Source organism: Drosophila nasuta, chromosome 2L (genome assembly GCF_023558535.2).
Source record: "Drosophila nasuta strain 15112-1781.00 chromosome 2L, ASM2355853v1, whole genome shotgun sequence".
Taxonomy (NCBI): domain Eukaryota; kingdom Metazoa; phylum Arthropoda; class Insecta; order Diptera; family Drosophilidae; genus Drosophila; species Drosophila nasuta.
In genome coordinates, this window is record NC_083455.1 from 21742418 (window position 1) to 21770174 (window position 27757).

At 38.4% G+C, this 27757-nt stretch overlaps 1 protein-coding gene across 8 annotated transcripts; it reads left to right on the forward strand.

Moving 5' to 3' along the window:
- Positions 1-7: 7 nt before the first annotated feature.
- Positions 8-27116, forward strand: LOC132792103 (metabotropic glycine receptor). 8 transcript variants are annotated; one of them, XM_060801338.1, is made up of 15 exons: positions 8-110; positions 1587-1977; positions 13959-14815; positions 20932-21165; positions 21236-21294; positions 21433-21552; positions 21620-21700; positions 21761-22109; positions 22174-22242; positions 22298-22699; positions 22765-22959; positions 24438-24619; positions 24677-24788; positions 25187-25207; positions 25693-27116. In XM_060801338.1, exons 3-15 carry the CDS (start codon positions 14078-14080, stop codon positions 25888-25890), a joined length of 2760 nt encoding a protein of 919 aa, XP_060657321.1. In that variant the 5' UTR covers positions 8-110; positions 1587-1977; positions 13959-14077; the 3' UTR covers positions 25891-27116. The 8 variants fall into 8 exon arrangements, with proteins under 8 accessions (XP_060657321.1, XP_060657353.1, XP_060657345.1 ...); XM_060801370.1 differs by having other exon boundaries at positions 24492-24619; XM_060801353.1 differs by having other exon boundaries at positions 25-110; positions 1735-1977.
- Positions 27117-27757: the final 641 nt, after the last annotated feature.

Here is a 27757-nt window from a genome sequence, read left to right on the forward strand (position 1 = left end):
AATTCATCATAAAAAAGGCTTCCTTCAGTTGAGTACAGGATATAAGCGTGAGCGGTACAAAAGCGCGCTACAGCAATCGAAGCTCGGAAAAATAAGACACACATACACAAGTATGCAAGTAAAATAGGAAAAAAGTTAACTAGTGCTCTTAAAATAAAATGAAATATTCAAATTTAATTTGCAATTGTGAATGTGAAATAAGTGATTGGAAAAATGAGAATATGAATGCAACTGTAGAATATCCAGTTATTTCGAAGTTGCTGTTGTCACTGCCTGATTTACTCCCTTTTTAACATGCGCCACGCAATTTTGGGTGTTAAATGCTCGTGTATCTGTCGGTTTTTGCGCGCTAAGCTACGTCGGGCAACAGCAGCAGCGCAGCGGCGGCATTAATACACGTCGTCTACTCCGCTTCTTTACCCGCACCCAATCCCACACCCACGCATACACTCGCAGTCGAAGTCGAAGTCGCCGTCGCAGTCGCACACACACACATACACAGAGAGAGACAGGCAACGGCGCCCACTGTGCACGAAAATAGGCAGAAATCAAGCAACGAATATACTACTATTTATGTATTTATGTTCATGTCCTTTTGCTCTGAGTGTGTGTGTGTGTGTGTTTTATGCTGTCACTGCTCCGCTTCGTTAGTTTTGCGCGCGTGTACGTGTGTGTGTGTGCGTGTGTGTTTGGGGTTAGTGTGCAAATCATTTAATTTATTACTAAATGTATTTTTATACACATTTCTCGTGCACTTGCGTTTCGCTTTCATTCCGTTTGCTCAGCCATTCGTCGTTAATTTGTCGTTCGCTTTTTAAGCCAAATTCGTACACTCTCATGATTATATCAACAGCCAGTCAGTCAGCAAAGAACAACAGCAACAGCAACAACAAGCCGTCCTGGCAGTCAAAGTTTTACCTTTGTGCTTAGCAGACGCACACACACACACATACACACAAACACTCATACGTACACGAAAACCAATACTAACACGAACCAAGAGCAACACGGACACGGCGTGTCTTTTTGTGTATCCTAGAGTTATTTTTTGAAAGCAGCAAACTGGCGAAACGCGCGCGTGTTTTGCGAGCGGCAGTAGAGCGCTCTGTCGTCGCTGACTTGGTTTTTTCTTAAAAGAGAGAGGATAACACAAAAGTGTAGGAATCTATTTTTTGCGGCTAAAGTTTTGTGTCGTCTTTTTGCTTTTATGGCATCGCGTCATATTTGTGTGCGTGCGTGTTTGTGTGTTAAGTAAATTTTCGGGAATTTTTCAACAATTCTAACAAGAAAGAAAGAGTTGTTCCAATAACAGGAATATTTGTGTGCAATAATTTTGGCGTCAACATATTGATATGTTAAAAATCGTTGCATACTTTTGGGCATATTCACAAAAAATCAAAAGTTGAATAGTTGAAGCATACTTTCGGGCTGCATTACACATATCTAGTATGTATAGCCGCAAAGCAAAACAAAATAAAATGTCGATGCCGTTCGTCAAATCTAATCCATTTCACAATTTGATTTAAAACCCACAAAAAGAATTCAACGCTCATATAAATAATTAAATTTAAAAATAACATCAATAGCTAAATACTATTAACCGCTGCAACAACTAAAAGCCCTCAAACAAAAATAATACAAACAAATAAAAATAGAGAAAAAAAAGCAATCTCCCCTAACAACTGCAACAATCTAAATACAACAATAAACGCAACAACAACATCTACTCAACAGCAACAACTACAACTACTATCACCGAAAAAAGAAAATACAAACGGCAATTTCGTATTAATTTTATTTGCGCATACATTTTGCCGCGTGCTTATAAAAATTTACATAGAAACCAACACCAAAGGAAGCAACAACAACAACAACAACAACAACTACAACAGGAACAACAACAACTGCTGGATGGCAAAGTGGAGTACACGAAGAGGGTCCTGGTTAACTGCTGACCCAGCCAGCCTACGACTTTAGGTTAGTATGTCTTCTTCGTTGCAAAGCGCAAAACCAACTGAACAACACAAGCGATGGCTACGATTAACTATGTCACGACTAGTAGATACCCTGTCTAGTTAAATAGCACAAGGCATCATTAGCCCTAACTGCTGCACAGATCAACAGATGGAGTAGCCAGATGCCTTTGATGCCTGCTGTATCCTCCTCCTTGTGTTATCTATGACACTTATTTACTCAGCGTTATTCAAGCCAATGCTTGGCAATTGCCGTCTACAGGGTACTCCAAATGTCCCTTTTTCGCTTTTTCCCTTTTGCATTCGTTTAACTTGTGCTTCAGCTTCAGAGCGTATTCTTCTTTTTGTTGCTTGGCGCTTCATTTTGCTTATCCTTTTGCCCGGCTGCTGATCAAATAGGCATCATTTGCCTGGCAGGCAACACAAAAAGGTCGCCAGCAATTTCAAACGACAGTCAGTTGATGACTGTGTTGACATCAAATTGAAGACTAGAGCGAAGAGATGGAAGTGGAATGTGGAAGAAAAAACAGCATCTCTATATTTATCTATGTGTATAAGTGTGTGTGCGAGTGTATGTGTGTGTGTGTGCTACATTAACCCTATTTTTGACGTCAATTAATGACTCGGCACTCGCAGACGTTTCGGATGAAATTTAATTTTTTTTTGCGCCATATTTCTTGGGGTCGACAGCGACTTCCGGTCACATTTCGTGCCCTTTGCCGTTCGCGTGGCCGTTGCCTATTTTTAGGCGCTCTATAAGAAATTGAAAAAATGAAAACGAAAACGAACGTAAATTAAGCGTATGTATGTGTGTGCGTGTGCGTGTGAGTGCTGCGAGTGTGTGCATGTTGTGAAAATAAAAGCATCATGGCAAAATCGTGTCTGTGTGGCTGTTGCTGCTGCTGCTGCTGCTGCCAAGCTCGTTTAACCCCACGTGCAGAGAGTCAGAGACAGAGTCAGAGTCAGAGCTCTCTGCTGTTCGTTTTATCATGCACGCACATACACAGGCGCACCCACTCACCCATACACACACACACACACATACACCGGGGCAACATTACGAGCATTGTGCGGAATTTATTGAATTTTTATTGGATTTCTCTCTTGCGTAGCAGCAGTAGAAGGCAGTCAGGCAGCATTTCTAGCGCCATGCTGGCTGCTGCTGTGTTGTCTCGTTAGGCGTGGCATAATTCATTATGTTGACTCACCCGCCCACCCGCCACCCGCCACCCAACCACTCACCGCCCACTCATCATCCACTTTGACAGCAACAGAAGCAAAGAGGGGCAACTGACTGGCGTGCTTTGCATATTAATATGCATTCCTGTGGGCTCAATTTATGATTTAAAGAGCTGTCGACTGGCGCTTTCCAGCTCTCCTCCAGTTTCGCGCTCTGCTACTGTGGGCTCCTCCAGCCTGTTGCCTAATCACTACGCACTTTTTGTGTTGCCTCCACATTTGCCAACTCATTTCAGATTTTGCGCTACATTATAATAAACATAACAAAGCCAACGCCTTGTGATTAGCAAAAAGTCAAAACGATTTTAAAGAAATTATTACGCTGCAAAGATCAAAACCAAACGCTTGAGGCCCATGACCCATAATCTTACCTTTCTCTCAGGTTTTCGTTTGCTGCTTTGCCTATTGGCCAATTGTCACGAGACGAAGGCTTCCTGCTTCACAGCCTGCCAACAAATTGTTTGTCAGTCTTATGATTGCGGCAGAGAAGGCTTTAAAAACTTTTGCACATATTTTTATGACAGCAGCAGCAAAGTTAAAAGAACTTGTTTGACAGCTGAGATTTGGCACAATCAGCAACTATTTTCAACATGTAACACTTTAAAGTATGCTGAATATCTCAAATATCAAATAAGAGAAATGTTTAAAACAAAAATCATATATTGTGGACTTTGGCTAATGAATTTATTTTAACAAAATTTTTATTTTCGATACGTGTATATCACTTTTCAACATCACAATATTAAATGGGGCTTAAATAATTCATAAATTTCAATATAACCTGCAAAGAAAACACTTTTGAAATTTTGATATGCATTTCGTTTGCTCAAAATTTAATTATTGAATAAATCTGGTTGCACATTTTCGATTTTAATTTTAATATTTTAAATAGTTTTGGAGAGCATGGAATAAAATACTGAGGAAGTTTTGATGTGCATTTCTTTTGAGCAAAATTCACTTTTCAGAACAAAATGTTTTCATATTTGACACTTGAAATGATTCTCAAGAATTCAATATAACCCGAGAAACAAAATGCAATAAATTACTGTGGAAATTTATTTGTGCATTTCTTTCGGCAAATATTTTAGAATGTATCTGTTTTCACTTTCTCAGAGTTCAGAGTAATCTACATATAAGTGTTCTCGCTTCCTGTGCTGCTGCACAATAAAGTTGTGCTCAAGCATTCATACTTCATACACATTTTCGAAACTTTTGCTTAAAGTTCTTCATCAAAAGTTTTCAATATCGTTGCGTCGCGTTGCGTTGCGTTCCGTTGTGGTTGCGTAAGGGATGCTATCGTCTGACCCCTGACTCCTATCCCCTGTTGTCCTCTGCACCCAAAGCAAACGTTTAATATTCACGCTTGAGCGCACTTTCAGCGAATGAAGTGAGGGACAGAGAGAACAGAACAGAGTAGAGTTTGGACAGTGAGAGGGGGGGAGATGGGGATGGGGGTGGCGGTGGCGGTGGCGGAACTCGGAAACTGACAGGCCCAGTAAAATGTGTGAACTGTTTGACGCTTATCTATGCTTCTGCTTTTGACCAAATTTTATTGCCTCTTTCCAGGCCAAGTGTTTCGTTCCGTTACTTTACCCATTCTCCTCCCATTCGCATTCCCATTCGCATTCACATTCTTTCATTTCTCCTTCTCCTTCTGTTTGTCTATGTGTGTTTGTGTGTATAGCAAAGCAAAAAGATGTCAGACAGAGAACAGCTGCTACGCTGTGGCACTGGCAATTAGTGACTTGGGGTAAACCAATGTTGGCTGTTCATTACTTGCAACTGTAATTATATTAATCATACGCCATGTTGTGCGCACAACTTGTCCACTAATGAAGCAGCGACCGATGCGACGCGATGTCGCAACCTCATCGCAAAATGCAGCGAGCATCGTCCAGCTAAATGCAAAGCATTTGAAGCACTTTAAATGCAATTTGAAATGACGCTTGTTTACATAGCCGGCCATGTCCTGGCCTGTGTCTGTATCTGTGTCTGAGACACAGGCAGACACAGTGCCAACGTAACGCCAAAGCAAACGTGATGGCCCAACGAACGATTGCAAAGTGTCTTTTGCTTATATAGTATTCTTGTTGCTGATGTTGTCGACGCTGTTGTCCGGGTTCGTGATTTCAGCTGCCGGCGCTTGCAACTATCATTCAACTTTTATGTGAGCCACTGTCTATCTGTGTGTGTGTGTGTGTGTGTGCTTGTGGCAGGCACAAAACAAGCCCTGCCATGCCACAGTAGCAGCAGCAGCAGTCTGTGGGTCTCTCATTCACTGTGCTAGTCAGTTTCTAGTCCAGGCCATCAACGGAAGTGCTCGTCGCCATTTTTAGTGCACTTCTTGAAAGTGCGCACATTTCCGTTTGGCATCAATGATTCGCCCACTGGCCCAAGGCATACGACACGCCTCCTCCCACCGCCCATCGCCCACTAGCAAATGCTATACAACAACCACACACACACACATTCTCCCTCTCCCTCACTCCATCTGGTTGTCTCTCTCTCTGCTACTGCTTGGCTCTTCGTTTTTATGTTTCGCCTCTGGCTGTTGGCTTTTTACTTTTGCTGATTTTAATTTTGGTAAAAGTTGTCACATTTGATTTTTAGCAATTGTTTGGTTTTATGTATCCGCCTCGTTCGCAGTTGTTGTCTTAACTTACTTCGCTTTTTCGTTTCGTTTCGTTTCTTTCTTTATTTTTTTTTTTATTGCCTTCTTTTTTATGTGCTGGCAAGGCATTCTTAATGCCGCTTTCAACTGGCGCTAGTCCAGATTGGCTTTAATCGAGACTCTGGCTTTCTGCTTTAGTCCCTTTGCCTTTGCCTTTGCCTGTTGCTTATGACTGCAAAAATTGCGGTTAAAGCAAAGATTTTCGAGTGGATTAAAATACGACTGTGTGAAGTCGAGTTGTGACTGCGAATTGAAGTAATTTCAGAGGTTGAAAGGAGTCGACTGATAAAAAGCAATTACCATGGCAAAAAAAAGAAGAGGAAATGAATAGGAAAAGTGACTGCGACCAGCTTAGAGAACTTTGGGTAATCACTGCTCCACGATGTTATCGCAGACATTGAGACATTGGACACAATTCAGATACACAAGCTGGATAAGTCAATGGGAGAAATGACAACTAGATGCCAGAGTCCATTTAAAAACGCGTCGCAATGATGGCGAAATAAAAAAGTGCGTTCTGTTTAGCAGACTTATTTAGAGTCATTTTAAATAGATTGATTTGAAGATTTCAAGTGAAATAAGAAATAAACACATTTATATTTATAGCTGTGTAAATTGTCTTAATTTTAAATACCAATAATATCAGAATATACAGATTAACATTTAAGTAATAAATATATTTATATCTCTGGCTACTTAAATTACAATTGGTTTCTATCAATAAATACAAAATTATCAGATTAACGCTTCAAGATCTTTTGATCTTTAATTTTGTATTCACAAATCGGATTCAAATCATTCAATCAAGATTTAAAGATTCGAAGATTTAAACTGAAATAAACACATTTATATTTATAACTGTTTAAATTGTATCAAGTCAGACTTATTTAGAATCCTTTTAAATTACTAACTTACACAGAAGTTATAAACACATTTATATGTTATCTATGGCTGCTTAAATTGTATCAATTACCTCAGGCTATTTATTTAATCCATAATTAATACATGCTGTCGAACTCTTAATTATTAATATAGACACAAATATATTACTCATTTACTATAATCGACTGCACTAAAGTAATCGACTGCACTAAAGTAATTTATTAATAATGCATTTAATGTGTGTGTGTTTTATCATGGCATAATTAATTGGCTCTTTTCGGTGAGAGTTCATTGTTCATTTAAGTTTTATATGAATGCAATCTATTTTGCGCCCCAAAGCGGCATTTAGCTAAGCCAACTTCGTAAATTATGCATTGCTTGGTAATTTGGTGCCAAAGGTTTAGTTTTAGTTGAATGCAATACAAGTGTACTTAAAGTGATTGTTTTGTGCATTTCGCCCCTGGGTTGCTTAGCTCTGTGCTCTGTGCTCTGTGTCTGGACATGGATATGGCTTAATATTGAAGGCAAGCGTCGCTTTCTCTCTCTCTTTCTATTTGTAGTGTGTTTAGTGATTATACAACCAAAATGTTGCCCACTCTGTCGTGTCACTCTCGATGCCAGCTTCTGTCTCTATCCTTCGTGTGACATTGCCGCCTGGCTGCATTTTGTACGATGTACGACACACGAGATGCATGTTTCCACTACAGATACATACGCCCAGGCAGAGACACAGACGGAGGCTCAGACTCTGACATAGAGAGCGCACATGCTGTGACAGCAGCGCCAAAAAAGCAAAACATAGAACTGAATGTGCCACGAACATATACACTTTATTTCATAGAGCATTTTTTAACAAAATATTTATATGAATATGAACAGATTCAATATGCATCGAAAGTGTGTTTAAAATTGAAGTTATTGATTTTGAAAAAGACTCAAAAGTGTGTACAGCTTGTGTTTAACCCATTTTGCAGGGTATACGCTGAAGAGATAGCGAAATTTGAAACATTGTTAAGCAGAACGCTACAAATTTTCGTTAGCATAGAATTTGGAGCGACATTTTTACGCTCTTTCAAGCGAAATAAACATGAAAATGTTTGCGACTATTTTATGCGATATATTTATGCCCAACTCACTGTATGTGTGTGTGGGAGTGTATTTATGTGCTTGTGTGTGTGTGTGTGCGTGCTATAGACCCACAACAAAGCCAATAAAATGCTGTAACCTCGAAAAGTTCAATTTTTGCTTTTTTTTTTGCCGTATACATTAACATTGAGATGTGCTTGACAATTTTTCACTTCAAGCAACAAATTATGCCGTAGCACAACATTGGGGCGCACTCATCTAAGCTTCGTTGGGTTTTCAAGGATGCCACGCCCCCACGCCTTTCCCCCCCCCCTCCACTTTCTGCCGCCGCTTCTTGGCCGCCGCCGTCGCCGCTCATGTCCGCTTTGGATGTAATGCGTGCCTTGCCGCCTCGCCAGCGACTTTTATCTAAAAGCGCACTTAGCCCAAGTAGGCCAAGTAGATTACGGCCAAAGCGCTGCTGCTGCCTTCTTTAAGTGAGTGTGTGTGTGTGTGTATGTGTGTGTATACACACGTCTAGATGTTGCACGTATTCTCATATAATATAGCAACAATAATTGGGTTTAATAATCTATTAATTTTTTTACCTTTCGTCATTGAATTTCAATTTGCAAAATGTCATTACTTTATTCCAGACTTTGGCAAATTCAATTTTGCTATTAACTTGCATTTAATTCTTTCTTAATCACAAAGGGTCTTTAGACATAAATCTACATAATAATCTAATATTTGTCACATTCAATTTACTACACTAAATCTATAAATACAAAAAGTATCTTTTGTCTCTCAAAGATCTTTAAGAAATTAATCACTTATTAGATTAGAGTTTATAGATTAAAGCTTAGATATTTATTTAAGTATATATATCTGCTATACTTATTTTATATTATTCAATTGGTTTCTATCATAAATACAAGAAGCAGCTAATTGTCTCTTCAAAATCTCTCTTTATGTTTATTTACTAATCAGATTAAGATTCAAAGATTTTAGATAACATCTATTTAAATAGTATTCCAAATGTAATGTAGTCCTTACATTATATTAAGTTGACTCAATAAATATGAGTACTATAATCTGGACTTAAAAGCGTACAAACATTATTCACAAATCAGTTAAAAAGCTTTGATATTGTGATACAAAGATTCTAGATTAGATATCTATTGAATTTGACTGCATCTTAAGTTGACTCTTTAAATACATGCACATGTCTAATTATTCCTTTAGAAATTAATCGCAAATCAGCTCAGAAGAGTTAAGATTTTGTTCCATAGATTATAGTCTAAGAGCTGCTGGATAATATGTATGTGGGAGGCATCTTTATGTGCTGTTAAAAGATTGTTCAAGTTCATAAGCTATGGGCCCATTATCTACATTGCTTATTTACCCAAAGGCTGTGCCATCATCAAGTTGTGCTTATGTTGTCTTGGGCAACTTTATAGACAATGCATCCTGCGATGTTTTAATGATATAAACAGCAAACACTTGAGCAAATTGCGCATGTAAACAGCCCAAAGAAGCGCTTCCAAGTGGGTTAAGCAACAGCAGCAGCAACAGCAACAACAACTCGAATACCGGGTGCTAGATCCTGAAAAGTGATTAAAAAAAAAGGGAAGGAATGAAGAAAACTTGTTGTACAACAACGGGAACACAGCATCGGCATTCGGCAGCGGAAGCGGTGTTGACAGCGTTTCTGGTTATGTCCTTGGAAGATGTTTTCAAGCGAGCGAGCGAAGCCAAGTCGAGACCAGACCAGACCAGACGAGAGGAGACGAGTTGAGTTGCGTCGAGCCGAAAAAAGCCTTTTGGCGCAATAACGGCACAACCGTTACAGTTTTTCATTATAGAAAACCCTAATTGGAAAAGTGTTTTGGGCTGCCACTCGAAGCTTTTAGCTCAAATGTCAGACAATGGCACAGGAGATGAGCGGCGAGATGGGAGAATGGGAGGATGTGAGGCAATGTTGTCCGATTTGTTGGCTTTTGAGGGTCGCTCTAGGGGGTAGACCTAAGTAGGGTAGAAGAAGGGTTCCCTCTTCTTTTTTTTTTTTTTTTGGGTGTTGGCATTAGGTATTGCGCTTGTCTCTCCGCTGAAGCGCAGCTGCTTCAAATTATTTAAGCACAGAGAGAGAGAGAGAGCAGTACTGAGGCACAAAGGATACGCCATAAAGGATAACAAAGCGTCGAGAGGCGACTGTGGCAGCCGGCACACAATTTGTCCTCAACGTGTTGTGTGTCGCAAGCATTGCAATCGCTTTGCTTGTTGCTTCAGCCATTGTCTAATTGTTAACCATTTTTAGTAGTAGCTCTCTCTACAAAAGTGTGTGTGTGTGTGCTTGCATTTTGTTGCATTGTTTGATTGTCACACGGCTGCAACATTGTCTTTGCTGGCAGCTGGACAAAATATCATTTGTCTAAAGCTGCACAAAACGTTTTTACCTGTAAATTATTTTATTGTTGGCAATATAATAAAATAATTGAGATTGAAATCTATAAACAGCTGCAGGAATTACAAAAGTGTCTGTCCTTATTGAATAGCACAAAGATGGATTGAAATTGCATAATACACATATTTGTTGCTTATAATTCATGCATGACTATTTGCTAAATGTATTGTGCAATCAAATGTATATATTTGGTGTCTGTAAGCTGCTTATTAAATTCACGAGACTATTGCAATTTTCGTACGTCAGTCCTGTGGTCAATTACAACATGACAGACAGACAAACAGACAGACAGACAGACAAACAGAGAGACAAGAGAGCATGAACTGGAAATTCTAATCAGCAACAACTGATGTACATGCATCACAAAGAGCTGGCAAACAAATTGTGATTTGCTCGTTGAGCAAGCCGCAAAAATTGCAATTACTTGTGTGAGTTGAGTTGTGGTGCTGTTCTGCAATCTGTGCAACAGACACGCAGAGGCAAACAGACAGACAGACAGACAGACAGACAGCGAGAGAACAGAGAACAGTCTGAACTGACAGGGCATGTTGTTGTACATGTTTCCAAATCGAAGCGAACCAATGCAATGCAATGCGATGTGGAAAACTATGCTACAATAATTTCGCAACACAACAACAAGCTCAATGTTAATTGAAAACTTTAGCTGTGTATGTGTGTGTGTGCTTGTGTTTGTTCATTGGTTTTTGCAGTTGCTGCTGATAGACTCGCAACACACAAGCAACCACATTAGCTGCAGTTGAACGAGTGTCAAGGTGAGGCCAGGTGCGCTCAGCGAGCCAGAAAACAGCCAACAACTTGTCAGCAGCAGCGACTGCAGCAACAACAATTGCAAAATACATATATCTGCTGCATTCTTTAGTCATATCTGGCACGCTGGCATCTGGCCAAATCACGTAATCATTAATTTGTTTATAGCGCATGTGCCAACTTGCCAACTCGCCTCGCATGCATTGGCCACATTTCGAATAAAAAATAATAATGTAAAATTAATTTCAATTAGCGTCAATTTGTTCAACACCTGTTTAAGTCATTGTTTGCATTTAATGTTGATTTCTACAGCGCATACATAAATCACATTTTATGCAATTAAATGCTGACTTTTTCTTTTTTTTTTTTGCTCTTTATTGCCAATTGCCAACCAATTTCATTCACTTTGGCAAATGCAAAAATTATAGCATACAGCTGAGCGCCACTTAAAAAACCTTTTTCCGTTTTCCATTTGCCACATGCCACGCCCAGCTGCACTGCATTCGCATTCGCATTCACATTCGCGTTCTCGTCCACTGGGACACTTCTTACATTATTTGCATTTGTTGTGTTCTCGTTTTACACCAACGACCCATAGGGTAGTGTATGAACACCTAAAAATAGCGAATAGCAAGAGTAATTTCTCGATATAATACAGGACAAATATAAATCGTAGAAGATATTCAAATTATAATTTTATACTGAAAAGACCGTTAACAGCTGATGGTATATTTTTTACTTAGTGTTATATTTTGAATGTAGTAGTATATCAAAATACTGAATATAGCCTGCGGTATATTTATTCAGGTACAAATCGTAGAAGATATTCAAGTTATAATGTTATACTAAAAAGACCGTTAAGAGCTGTATATTTTTTAAATAATGTTATATTTTGAATGTAGTAGTATATACAATATACTAAATATAGCCTACGGTATATGTATTTATTCAAGTTATAATTTTAAAAGTCATCTGTATGCGTCTGTAAATGTACTCAATGGTATATTTTTAATGTTATAGTATATCAATATACTAAATATGACCTTCGGTATATTTCTGTACTTGTACGGTATAAAAAAACTAATAACTAATGGGTATTTCACTGTTGGGAACACTCGACAGTCGCTTTCTTAGTTGTTTTTTTGTTTGTTTGCTTTACTCAACTGCATTTGCCTTTTGCTTTTTTTCTCATTCTCGCATTCGTATCTGGTTGCCCATTACGTGCTCGGTTGACACTCGCTTTGGGGAGTACTCAAGTCCCTAGCGCGATGACAGTTGCTGCCCCACGGCACTGGCAATATGAGCAATCGTTCTAATTAACATATGACTGCAAGGTAATAGGGTAGAGAGTTTAAGCGTGATTCATCTTATTGCTGCTGCTCTTGCTGTGCAGTTAATTTCGCTTTCTATCAATTTCAATTTATTGCTGGTAAATGCATAACCTCTGGTGTGTACTTCAAAACTATATATAAACTGCTCTATGCACTATGTTTATGACAGGTTCTTTATGACTCGCCATTAAACTGCAATTTGTGTTCGTATCAAATTGCAATTGCTGTAATGGGTAATTGCTTGTGACTATTTGAATGTCTATTTAATCTGTTGGCGGGCATAATCGTAAGTTGTTTACAATTGAAAAGGTAAAATAATAAAGGTTTTTATAAACAAGCTGTAGCAACTTGGATAAAACTTTCAGAAGTCATATTCAAAGTACAACTTATCTGTCGTGGCTTTTCATAGGCCAACCTTTGACTTTGTAGATATTCGGTACCCATAGTGTAAAATGGTTTTATATTGTTGTGGCAAACGTAGAGAACATGCAGATTAGTTGCTTTGGTTGACACATTTGGTATATTTTGTTCGCTATGGTATATTTTGAATATAGTACTGTATCGATATACTAGATATATCATTCAGTATATCAATTTGGTATATTTTAACAATAAAACATATAGAACATGCAGATTAGTTGCTTTGGTTGACAAATTTGGTATGTTTTGCTTTCTACTACTACTAGATATATCATTCAGTATATCAATTCGGTATATTTTAACAATAAAACGAATAGAACATGTAGATTAGTTGCTTTAGTTGGCATATTTGGTATATTTTGAATGTAGTACTGTATCGATATACTAAATATATCATTTAGTATATCAATTCGGTATATTTTGATAATATTAGCAAACAGTTTAGCTTTTGCTAAAAATACTTAACGGGTATATCAAAGTTAAGTACATTCGATCACAATCACGCTTGTTTTAAAAGCACTTAAATTGCAAATGCGCATGACAGCACAGTTTTTACGATAAAAACCAGTTAAAGTTAATTGGTTGTAAAAGCTGCGGCGGTGTCAGCGGCCCATTGGTAATTACATATAAATAAGCAATTATCAATGCAGATATGCAGATGAGCTGCCATAAAATCAGATAAAACTTTCGTATTCACAATGTGCCACACAAATTAATCAACAGCGAACTATGTGAGGATTAACTCACTTAAAATTAAACTGCATGTGGTTTACAGTCATAATGCTGACGACATTTGAATTAAACTAAGTAATTTGTACAATGATTTGCATAATGCAATAGGTGAGAGCTGTAAACTACATTTCACTACGAGTGGCTTAAATATTTAACAAAAGTTTTTCAAACACTTTAAGCGAACAACTGCAAAAGATACCAAAAAACTTGGTCTGCCTTCGCTTTAAGTTGCATTTTTAATAATGTTCATAAATCAGGCAAACACACTTGCCGACAGCTAAAACTAAATTTAAATATTTAAAGTTGCTTGAATTCAATTTCGTATGCGAAAATCCGAAATGAAAGTAGCAACAAGATAAAAAAAGTCTCATGTGTGTTTCGACTAAAATTGGAAAAACTTTTCACATTTTCAGATGAGCTCTTTGTGTGACACATTAAATTTAAATCCGCCACGCCCACAACGAGAACGGAGAACGAAAAGTGCTGCAACTGAAAAACATTTTTATACAGAAACCCAAAAAGCAAACACTAAATGAACAGCAGCAACAAGCACAAAAGGAACAACTTTAGTGATATGGAACTGTGCATAGCAATAAAGTCAAAAGCTCAAAGTTCAATGCAAAAATGCCACCAAAATCAAATGAATCAAGTGAATACTCAACTAAGCAGCCGCCAGCAGCACAGAAGCCACATCAACCACAGAGATCGAGACCACCTGAAAAAGCAACAAGAAAACCAACGAGTAACTCCACAAGAAAATCAACAACACATCAACATCAACAGAAGCAAAACTAGCATCATCGAAATCATCCAAAACTATTGCCAGAGACTTTGTCAGCTGCTGCTGCCGCTGCTAATGTTGCTGTTGCTCCTGGGCCTGGCCCAGCCATCAGCTGCATCGCCAGGCAGCAGCAGCAGCAGCAGACGCGATGCTCTCCTCGCCTACTACAAACGTGCCCAGTTGCGACAGAGCGACTCCTACGGCATTCCAGAGTATCAACAGCAGCAGCAAACGCTGCGCGAAGCTGCCGCCTTTGATTTTGAGGATCTAACGCCCACGGGCAACGTGGTCTCGGTGCTCAGCAACGCGGATCGGCTGCGCAAGCGTAGTGCCACCTCAACCACTGCCCAAACTGCAGCGCCAACAACAACAACAACTGCAGTCCCAGTGACAACAACTGTTGCAGCAACAGCAGCCGAGGCGGCTGCTAGCAGCAAAGCAACTGAGAAATGCGAGCCAAAAGTGTTGGAAACGCTGCCGGATGAGCCTGTGAGTATTCACTTTATGCATACTTGAAAGAATATAATTTATTATTATTTACATGTTAATTATTATTCAAAATAATAAATAACGAAATGAAGGGAGTGCTAGCTACTAAGGCCATCAACTCAAAATATAATATCATTCACAGATTTTATAGCATAATCTGCTCAGCAACAAGAAAAATTTCAAGTTTAACCAAACATAGTCTCAGACTTTATCTTCATATTGCCAAGGGATCATATTAAGCACTTGTTATCCAAGTTCTACAAGAGAAAGTTGGAAATGTATAAATATATATATTTAATGTTATATGTTAGTCTGTTGTGCGACCTAATAATAGTTCTGGGCTGTACAAGCGAGTCGTAAAATCTTCGTCTCAGATAAATTTTGATTTCTACAAAAACTTCATATTCTTATAACCTATGGATTAAGCAATGATCTATTTAAAAGTAGTTTTTATCTAATACAAGATCTGAGGTCAAAGTTGGTTCAACAAATGTAAAAAAAACGAAAAACTGATCTCCGAAGCAGACTTCTGTTGTCATCTTCTTGTCTTCTGTTGATGTGCTTTATTTACGACAAACTTAAAAGAGTATTGATACAATGCTATACAAATATTCACCTGAGCATCTTGGAATATCTCTTGTATTAATTTATTTAAATAATCCTTATTAGATTTACGGGAGAAACTTCAAAATAATATGACAAATTTGTTCTCATCATTTTAACAAAAGCCTCTTTATATTATTTTTGTTTAAGGATTTAGAAAACCTCTTTCTGGAGTTTGTTTATCAACCGAATTTTCTTGAATTATTAATATTAAGCAATTCGAGAAAGTTCGGTTTGAGTTTTATAGTTAGAATAGTCAAAACAATGATGAGCAATGTTTATTTAACTACAATTCTCGTAAACGTCTTATTAAAACTGTAATAAGGCTCCTTGCCATAAAAATAATGAGTCAGTTAAAATTTCAAGAATGCTATGAACAGATAGCGATCAAAAGTATTTTGCAGTAATTAATTATTTATTCATACACATTGAATATCTGAATGCTGCCTTAAAAAATAATCACAATTGACAAGTAGTTGTTTTTTTTTCCTAAAATAGCAGCTGACTGCTGACATTTAAAGCCATCCACCCTTGTTGACAATTCACCCAACTTTCGAGGTCGGCACTTTAAAAATAAAAGTATTAACTCAACAAACAATAGAAGGAAATGCTTTCGTCCAACGAAATCTCATCCTAAATTTATATATATAAAAACAAAATAGAAAAACCTTTACATAACTCGATGGCAATCGTGTGTTTGCGTTTTGTGAGAAAAAATGCAGCTTGCAATCGACCCAAAGGCGGACAATTAACATGAATATTTAAAATTGCTAACTTGACAGTTGATAAAGTACTTCACGGTCGTCGCTGACAAAATGAGGGCTGAGGGCCAAAAAAGCAAAAAGAGAAAAAAAAAACATGAAGAGGAGGCGGACTTGCTTTCCGTGTCTAATCAATAAAGTTGCTGAGGCAGCAGCAACAGCAGCAACGGCAGCACCCATTCCTCCCTCCTCTCGCTGTGCGTCCTGCTGCCACCCTTCATAAGTTGGTTGCAGACTTCCAGAGTTTCATGCTGACAAAAATCTTTTTCCGGAAATCTGCGCGCATGAAATTGCTGAGGAAAACCGCTCTCGTTTCCCCTCCCCGCCCCCGCCGTTGCCACAATGTTGATGGTCGTAAAAAATATTACGCATACGCCATGTCTGACGTAGAATCCCATACGCACATAGTAGTAATATCTCTAGACCGCGCGTGGGCGTGGCCAGAGGAAAGAGATGCAGGTATTATATGGGATTTGCAAGCAGTTGCCTGTTTGACAGCATGTCACGCGTTTTGCTGCTGCAAGTTAATTAAAAGATACTAAAGAAGTCAGACACAGCCACAGGCAGCGAAAGCGACTGAGGCTGAGACTGATACTGAGGCTTTGGCTTTTTCTGACTCTGGCCCGTATCTGGTTGCGAGCCATCAACGATATTTTAATTGAATTTGCATGACAATTGAAACGAGAACTTGAAATTTAAAGATAGTCCCCATTCGTAGCCACAAGCTCATCAGGCAGTCAGCCAGACAACCAGACAACGAGTCTCGAGTCAGTTCAGTTGAGAGCTGCTTTTGCAGCTATTTTTAGCCAACTGCGCGATTTGTATAAATGTTCAATAAGACGGTGTGTAAACAATGCGCCACGTAGCTATCTATGTTTTGCTGACTTCTTCTCGTTCTCCTTTTTGCTCATGACGTACAACAACAGGAAAACAGGCGATCGATGGCGTTAGCCGCTTTCTGCTTTCCACTTTCCACTTTCCGTTTCCCGTTTTCCTTGACGCAAGCACGCAGCTGTGTGTGTAAGTGTGTGTGTGTGTGCCATAATTAAAAGATACAATTTCAATGTGCTCTGCATGAAAATGGCAAGCAAATTTGTAAATTGCCATTAGAGCGATTTGGATCTCTCTCTTCACTCGAGTGTGTGCTCCTTAGACACGTACATGCAACCAACAAAATGTGTGCTGTATAAAATAATAAATAAAGTGGCGCACATGGAACAACAGCTGGACAGTAGACCAATAACGATGCCTGTGCCCCAAACCTGCTTCTGTTCCTGTTCCTATTCCTGCTTCTGTTTCTGCTTTTGCTCCCGCTGCCTTTTCCCTTGACGGCTTTTTGTTTTCTCTGTGGCGACGCCGGCTTTTGGTCAACAGCAGCGGACGCGTTGTCGAATGCCTGTCAAGCATTATTGTTGCTTGTTGTTCTTATTGTTATTGTTATTGTTACTGCTGGTCCTGGTCCTGCTCCTGGTCCCGCTGCTCTTCTGGTTCAGGCCTCACGGTTTTTCGCTTTTGTTGCGCTTCAACAACAGGCGACATTTGTATTCCTGCAGCGGGTGTGGCGAGCCTATTTGTGTTTGCCTTTGTCTCTGTCTCTGAACAGCAGCAGCAACAACAACAACAACATCAAATGAGCACAATAGCAACAGCGACAACAGCTGGAATGTAACAACAACAATTACTAATATTAGACAATGCAAGGCCAAAAAATATTTAAGTAATTGCAACCCAATGATTTTCGGCTAACGTTGCACATCGCATTGTCTCGAAAACATCGATGCATTCCTTTAGTCATAACTAAAAGTTGCATGCATCGAAATGTGGCACGTTGCATGAATTATTCGTTAATGGTTTATAACATTGCTCCCCAATCAATAAATCACAATAAAAAGCTTTCAGCTTGCACGCAATATGCCATAATAAATAATTAGAGACACTTTGCTTAAATCGATTGTGCACTGAAAACTGTAGCAACCTGGACCTGGAAACAAATAAATATTAATAAAATCTTGGTTTATCATGAATAGTACACTAAACAATAGAGTTTAGATTTTCTAATTTATTTACTATTCTATTTCGATTGAAATTAAAGATATTCTTAAAGATTTATAGCATTATAAGCTATAACAATAATATTATTTGAATTAAGCGACATTGTATTGTTGTACTATAAAATCATATAAAGCTCTTTGCTGCACAATTATTATTTTATTTTCCCATTTAGACGTCTTACATAGTTGTTGTCTTTTCTGTTCCGCATCATTTGCTGTTTTTGCAGTGCTACAAAAAGTGTTGCATAAGCAAAAGGCGCTAACCGGAAACGCTTGCAGTAGACGGTGAATTATTTGCAAGTTTTATGCAATTTACTAAACTACCATTACATTAACATTTCGAGTACTAAACAACAAAAAGAATATGAATGAATGGGAATGTGAATGGTGAATGTGAATGCGAAAACAACGGAAGGAAGAAAGCAGCACTCAAGCAGGCCGACAGAGATGCTTTGCATAATGAAAGATGTGTAAAGATGTGTAGTACATACTTGGGAGCTGCCCAGATGAGATTTGCAAGTGTCAACAACAACAACAACAACAAGAAGAACAACAAGGGGAGCAAAACAGCAGCAGCAGAAAAGCAACAAAGCAGCTGACATATTTTATTCATTAAGCACAAAGCGAATAACACGATGACAAACATGCAAATGACAACAGCAACAACAACAACAGCAACAGCGGCAGTGAACGACAACAACTAAATGCCATATGGGCATGTAAATATTTTTATGGTCATAAGTAAGAATTTTGTATACACACACATGCACATAAGCATGTGAGCGTGTGTGTGTGTGTGTGGCAAATGCCGGCATATCCGAGTGCGCGACGAGATGTCGAGCATGAGACATTAAAAAGCCAGTAAAACGCGCTTTACGGATTTCATTTCAACTGCTTGGGGTGCGCTTTTCTGTATGTGTGTGTGTGTGCTGCAGCACTTGGCATAGTTGCTGTGTGTGTTTGTGTGTGTGTGTGCTTGCAAATATATGCATGTTTTATTGCACAGTCGCTTCTGTTTGTGGTTTTTGCTATTTACAAGTGTTTCACATTTTTGTTGTTGCTGCTGCTGCTGCTGCTGGATTTGTTTGTTTCTTTGTCGGAGACCGCAACACGCCTCAATGATTCTACTGTGTGTGTGTGTGCGAGTTATTTGTGTACAAATATGTTTGTTTCTTGTTAATAATTCATTTGGCTTTTCATCTGGCACATAACGTATACGCAATGTGGTCGCCCCAGCGTTGAGCATTGCTAATGGGAAATATTTGTTGGCAAAGCCAAAAGGTGACTCACCCACACACATACACCCATACAAATACAGATGCTCACGCACACGCACTGTGAAACGCTCCCTTCAACCCCGTCAGCTGGCTGCCTCCCCTGACCCGTGCTGCGGTTACCTTTTGTTTCCAAAAAGCCATAATGATGTCATCAGAGTTTTGCTGACTGCCACAACGTATCCTCTGCGTATCCTGTGCTCATTGTAACGTGTTAATTTTATACAAACAAGAGAGACACACACAGCGAGAGAGAGAGAGAAAAAGACAGAGCGAGAGCGAGAGAGAAGAAAGTCTGAGGCGAAGCGGTATTAAAAACATTTTGCAACCCAGCTCGGACATTAAATCCTATTATTTTCAACAGCAGCACATAGCTGGCCAAAAAAGGTGTTGGACCATGCAAAACGTGCGCCATGTGCATAATTAATAGCTAGTCGCAAGTCCAACTCCGACTCCAACTCCGACTCCGACTGCATGACTAGGCAGAGGCCTGGGCATCTTATTCACGTATCCTTAATTTTCTTCGCGTTCACACCAATTATGGGCGCTCGCTTTACCTCGCCTCGCATCGTCTCTCCTCTCTTCGCCTCTTCTTGGAATATTCCGTTGTGTTACAATTTATATTGGGGCTTAGCTGTTGGCTCAAGTATACAAATACCTTTGATGGCCACAATAAGGCCAAGCCTGAGTGTGCAACGCATGAAATATGTTTATTTGGGGCAGAGATAAGCATAATAAGCCTCTTTAGACTCGCCTCTTTGCCTTAGTTTATTCTAATGCAATCTGATTTTCGCTCAACAAATGGCAAACTATAACGATTGTAGAGAGACTGAAAGACAGAAAAATATAGAGACATAAAACATAAATTATATGAGTAGGATGAGATTGGACTATTTGGAATATAGGTGGGTGGTAGTTTTAAATTAAAAGAGAATTCTTAAAATATTGGAAAATGTTTTTCATAGAGAAAGATTTTTTATGGATAATAAACAAGTAAGAAAGTTACAGTCAAGTGAAGACAAGACTGTGAAATACCCACTAACCATTTTCAATGGAAGCAAAGCAGAGCGATAATTGTTTTAAAATATACCGAATAAATATACCGCAAAAATACAAAAATATACTAATAGATATATTCGGCATTCTGATTTATACACACATTCAATATATACCATAAAGTTCAAACTCTATCTATATAGTTTGTCAGACAAAATAATTACAAAATTTTGAAATCGACAAAATCTATGAATACATATAATATAATATATAAAAAAAATGAAGAAAATTGAAAAAATGGCATAATCAAAATATTCAAAATAAATAATACACCAAACTATATAGTAGAAATCCCATCAAATTAAGCTTGAATGTTAATCAATAACTACCTCTAAATGTCGCTAATGAATCTCTTTTCTTGTTGCTTGCAGTTCTACGACTTTAGCGAACTAGCTGCGGATGCAGCACGCCAATTCACAGAATTCCTCACGTATAAATATGCCAACACGCCCATTCCCAACGATGAGCAGACACGCTCGGAGGTTAGTCGACGAGCGAACGCCATTGCCAGCTATGCACTCAACGAGGATGAGAATCTGTTGGCCTTTGCCATCGCAGCGCCCAGCATACACACCGTTGTCGTTAAATTCAGGGACAATGTGACGGTCAGTGTGTGGCAGCATAATAATTGAAAAGCAATAGCAAAATGCATTAACTGCTCTCTGGCTTTTTCAGATACCACCGGATCAGGTGCATAACAAGGCATATTTGGGCTCATATTGGCGTGAGTTGGGGTAAGTTTGCCAATCGAAATTGATTGCTTTCGGCCAGGCAAATACAAATGTTGGCAGCACATACACTTTTTGTTCTGGCCTCGCGTGTTTGGTGGCAAACAGCTAATTGGTTTGATCCCCCATCGAATTTGATTGCAGAGCCGCGTGGAACAGCAGCGATGGAACGAGGGAGTGGGGCGCACCATTTCGTGACTGCAACCTGTTGACGGGTCGCTGGTTGTGGCCATTTCGCATATCATTCACCGAGCAGCCAATCAAGTTAGTAAATTCGTTTATTTCTTGTTTTCTTTTGTGGACACATGGCTAATGCACTCTTTTCGTTCAGAATTGTTGCAGCCGCATTTGTGGCCGCCGATGAGGATGTGTGCAACGATGGCCTCGAAGAGGTCTTTGGACGACGTCACGGGTGAGTTGTCACTGAAAATAAATATCTGTTTTGTCCCGAGCTTAATTCTATGCATTGCAGCTGCGATCGGAATACCACATTCTGTCTGCTAACTGAGAACAAACCGATGGCCACACGCGATGTCTACACGTGTCTGTGCCGCGAATCCTTTTACCTGCCAAACTCAACACTTCAGGGCTTTCGCGGCGATCTCGTTGAGATGAGCGAGGGCTACGACAACTTTTCGTGTGTGCCGTGTCCGGGTGGCTGCACCAACTGTGATCTGCACGGCGTTTGCCTCAACTTTCAGGAGGAGGATGCCATCAATCTGGATGCCTGTCTGCGGCTGCTCGTTGCCATTGTGCTTGGCGCTTGCATTCTCTGCTGCGTTGTCCTCAGCGTCATTGTCTTCAGGCAGCGTAAATGCAAGGTAGTTGAGAGCTTTTAAATATCTCTCTCATAGTTAGCTGTTATAATCGTGTGTTCTATTGCAGGCCATTGCATCGGGAATGTGGACCGTGCTGGAGACCATACTACTCGGCATTGTTTTACTTTATGCATCGGCAAGTTAGAAATTTGCAAATTTGAAGAATACTTTAATAATTACCTGACGTTTAGGTTGCCGTCCATTTCTTTCCCGCCTCCACCGAACGCTGCTTGCTGGAGCCTTGGCTGCGCGAGATCGGCTTCATCACCTGCTACGGTGCCATAATTTTGAAGCTGTATCGCCATCTCGTTGACTTTCGCACACGCAAAGCGCATCGTTGGGTGCTCCGTGACGTTGATCTGCTCAAATATCTGGGCACAATGGTGTTTGCCGTTGTCTGCTACATGGCTGCGTTTACGGCCTCGTCGTTGGATCTGCTGGAGAGTGCGCAGCTGAAGAGTTTACGTGAGGCGAGCACCAACACTTGTCATCCACTCAAATGGGAGCTGGTGACGCAGACAAGCGAGATGCTCATACTGTGCTTTGGCCTCCACTTGGCCATCGCCAGTCGCAATGCCAACACTCAGTTTCGGGTAATGCAGTTCGCTTTTTAGTATTATTGTCTACTTTCATTCATCTCATTCACCTCACCTTACAGGAGCGACAATTTCTGGTCACCACGCTGACGCTGGAATTTCTGGTGTCGTCCAGTTTCTATTTTCTGCGCTTCGTTTATCTGCCGGAAATGAGTCCGGGTGCCATTTTGCTGGCGCTCTTTATACGCTCGCAGCTAACGAATAGCTTTGCGTTGGGTTTGATATTTGTGCCAAAATTGTGGTATCAGCACAAGCAGGTAACAACAACCGTTAACAGTTTTTGACAGTTTTGCCTTTTGCGTTTTTTGTGCTTTATTTTTTTTAATTAACATTCATTATTTTCACAATTAACTTTTCTGTTGGAATCATTGCGATTTATTTCTGGTTGCTAACAAAGTGCGTCCAAAGTTTGTTCGAATAACGAGCGAGTATCATGAAAAATAACATACATTAATTGTTATTATTAGAAAGTTGAGACAATTGTATTTTAGGCTCAATTTTGTGCTCATTTGTCCGTCGTCATCGTCGTCGTCGTCGTCTTCGTACTCACATTTGTATTTGGTATTGACATTTGGTTTGAGGAAACGATTTTTGTAAACAAACAATGATAAAATAATGTAAAAACAGTTGACAAAAAAAAATGTATAAAAAATCCACAACAAATTTAAATAATCAAATTGCCGAAGAAAGCTTTTTGCTAAACAAAAATGATTTAATTTCATTTTACGATTTTCGTTTGTGACGTTGATTTTTGTGTTTTTTTGTTCGTTTGGATCGAAATCCAAATTTTAGAATTAAGCTAACATTTCATGAATTTTAGTCAAGCTATGAAGTTGCTGCAAGTGTCATAAATTGTTGTTAATTATTCAGAATGTGTTGTCTATATTGTGTATTGTACTATTTCGATTTGATTTCATTTCATCTCTCAACTCCATTCCATTCAATCCATACTTAGTATTCAGCTAAACGCACCCAACTTTAAGTTGCACAAAGTAGTGTCGTTAATCAACACTGTCCAAAAGCATGTTTTTTCGTTTGTAACACTATTCCTTTGTAATTTTGCATGCACAAGTTTTGTTAATCATTTCACAACAGCTGAAAACATGACAAGATGATGACAAAAATCGGTTTCCTTACAATCCCCAAACATGCATACCAAAACTATATAGAGTATTTGTTTTAGCCACACTATTTACTACTACAACAAATATGTAACTTAACTCCCCCTCTCTTTGTCTCTGTCTCCTCCCACCCATGTACTCTAAAATTAATATGTCTAGTCTCTCTGTCTTTAAAACTATTACAAGTAGTTGTAGCCCAACAACTTTTGGTCGTCGTTACTTTGACCTATGTTTATCTCATTTACAGCACCACAAAACACACAATCCCGCCCCATAGGCGTGGCACAATTACAATGACATCAACACATCAACTCGAATACCAACAAATACATCACATAAACATAAATCTATACGATAGTAATTAACAATCTCCAAATCCAAATACACAAGAAAAAGCGCACAGAACTACTTCAACTTTGAATTTTCTCAACCTTGACTCCACGCTCTGTCTCTCTCTCTCTCTTTCGCTGTCTCTCCTGAGTTTGATTTCCATTTCTTATGTTACTTCTTTGGTTTTCTGTATCGATTTCCGTTTCCGTTTCCGTTTCCGTTTGGCTTTTGTGTTACTTCCTGAGTGTGGTTTGCGGTGTTTGTTGCATCTTCATAGCTTGCAGGTTCGTTCACTTGCGTACGATCTATCAATGCGTTTACCTGTGGATGCTTTCAAGGGTACGTCACACGATGCCGGTCAACGCTTGGGCGGCGGCTATGCGGGTTTATGCCTGGGTGATCCCGACATTGGTGAACTGACCATATCCGAAATGAGTCCCGAGGATATACGTGCCGAACTCAAAAGGTTTGTTTCAAAAACATCACAATTTCACACACATTCTCAATTCTCAATTCTCTACAGACTGTACACGCAATTGGAGATTCTGAAGAACAAAACACTGCGTCAGGATAATCCGCATATTAGCAAAAGGCGCGGAGGTCGCAAGGCGGGCCATCGTCGCTTCTCATTGCAAGTAAGTGACTGAGGATTGACTGCCAGCCTAGTCTTAGTCCTCTCTGTGAAATACATGTTCATCATGGGCCAGTCTAGCCAGTGAAATGAATAGTCTTACTCTTCCAAAGCAAGCCTAGTTGATTCAATGATCCTTTGTGCCCCCTTAAAAACAGTAAACAAAAAAAGAAAGCCTCTCTTTCTCGTTTAACTCTCTCCTACTACTTCTATAACTTTCTTAAATTCTCTATCCCATTTGTTAAATCTTTCTGTGTGAACATACGTATTAATCTGAAATATATCTATATATATATATATCATTGTTCTTGTCATGACTTGTACTATATACAAACAAAAAAAACAAACAACCAAACAAAAAAAAACTCAAACCCACCAACAAAAACCAATATCTAAATGTAGAAAAAGGGCAGCAAAGATAAGGTAAGAATTGTCAGTCTCTCAATGTAACATACTCGTAATCTCGTAAATCAAAACTAAAACCTTAAACAAATCCTAACTTTGTGTTGTGGCTAACCAAAAAGCAAAAACAAAACTAAATGCGCACGTTTGTGTATAGCGCCTAACTCTACGTAACATATCAATAGAGGTCTATAAAATCTAAATCACTTAGCATGCAGTCCTAAGCTATCCAAAAAAAGTCCAACTAAAAAAAACAATACTAAATACACAACTTGATTGTACTGTTTCCATTAACGAGTCTGTTCTGCGCGTCCCCCAACTAAACTTAACTAAATGCATGTCCTCAATATAATAGCACTATCATACTTTCAACTTAAAACTAAAACTACTCTCAAAACTTAACAACAACAACAAACAAAACAAAACAAATGCACTTCAATTGCAAATTTACGAAACTGAAACTATTGAAATATCAATTTTAATGCAAACAAAACCAACTTTCGCAGGCTTTAAGTGCCAAACATCGCAGCAATAAGCATCATCAGGATATTGAAATAACCGAGGCAGAACCTTCACGTACACCCGAGGATTCAGTCTGCAGTGGGGAGGGACCGACCGATACCTATGCCGAAATATCCGGTATATCGCATTCAATGCTATCACATTCGATGGTCTCACATTCTGTTGTATCGCATTCCAAGTAAAAATAGAAGAAAAGTAAAAGTAAAAGTAGAAAAGCAAAAGCAAAAGCAAGAGCAAACGTAAAAGCAAATCAATGATGATATGTGGCTAATTGCCAAATTGTATATAAACTTTATGAAAACCAAATCAGAAAACATTAACAATACGATATATATTATATATACTATTATTATACATATACACATATTTATACATAAACAAGTGAATGTATGTAACTGAGAATTAGGTGCAGCATTATAACAAATAGCGCAACAACACAAACAATAAAAGAATTACTTTAATTTTTGCAATGATGCTAAATCATGATCAAAAGCAAATGTTGACAAATGAAATGAAAAAGATGAGCAAAATATACAAACAATAAAAAACATTACTTTATTTTACCAAAATGGAATAGAACGTGTTGAGTAACATACTTACAACAAATGAAAATGAAAATGTGCATGAAAGCAAAAACATTTTTGTACAATTTTGATAAATTTTTAGAGCTGTTTTTTGTGCGTGTGGTCTAAGTTTTGTTTTTCAAAAAATAGAGCAAACGAGTTGTGTGACAAGAGCAAAATGAAAATGAGACAAACAAAACAAAATGTTAAAATGAAAACGAGAAAAATTCAAAAACAGAGCCCACCTGTGTAGGTAACGTTAAAATAACTGAATGTATAAAGCAAATAAGACATCTATCACTTATTTGTTATTGCTAAACATTTTCTTGTTCATAATTAATCTCAGTATCTAACTTAACTATTTCCGTTGATGCCAACTAAGTTCCTTGAAAGTAACTATACACAACAGACAGACAGACTTGTTAACAATTCAAACTCTGCGCTAAAAACTATGCTACATTTTTTTGGCCAAATGAGAAATTGCGAACAAGTCTGACTGACAATAATTTGCCCTTAATTTGTATCCAAATAACGTAATGTAATGAAAAGAGAATTCCTAATGGTCGATTGATGGCTAGCTAAATCATTTAATCAGCGATTAATCAGTTGTAAATTTGAGCTTATAGGCATTAAAACGTACTAGAGAATTTCCTCCCCCCCCCAAACATAACACTACACAATCGACGCCTAGATTTTAACTATGTATGTACTTTAATAACTTTAATAATTGTATTGTAAAACCACACAAAACTATTATTTGTATATATACTCAAATATATAGATATATATGTATACATATATACAGATTTGCATATCTGAAGTATGCGCAAAAACAAAATATAAAATATACTCGTACATTGTGAGAGCAAAGCCACAAAATACCAAAGAGAGGCACTTGTTAACTTTGTGACAGAGCGAATAAACAAAAAATAAAACAAAACGCAAAAAAAAAAACGTGAAACAGAAACAAAAACAAAAAAAATATTGTTGTATAATTTTACAAAAAACAAAACAGAAAAAAAAAGAAACAAGAAAACAGAAAAATAGGTAAACAGTGTAAGGATCGTTCAGAATGTTAGTCTGTAGTCAATAGTTATGAATAATATTTAGTCAAGTAGCTGAAAAATTTGTCCAAAAACATTTTTCACAATTCCAATTCCAACAAATTGAAATCATGTTTAACAGTTTTTGTGTAGGCTATTTTTGAAAATTCTAGTAATTTACCTATTTACGACATACATTTGAAATGTATTCGGATAATTACTCGTATGCGATTCCATTCTGAATTCCGTTTTCGAAACAATTAAGCAGAAAGCTAAGAAAAAAGAACGTATCTCATTTCTGCAGTGGAGTTCAGAGTAGATCGGTTAATATAGATATAAATGTATAGTTAAGTAAAATGTTTTGACGCTTGTTAAACAAAATGAGAATAAGAAAGCGTAAAAATTCTGAATATAAAAAAGTCCAGACAAATATGAAAGCTAAA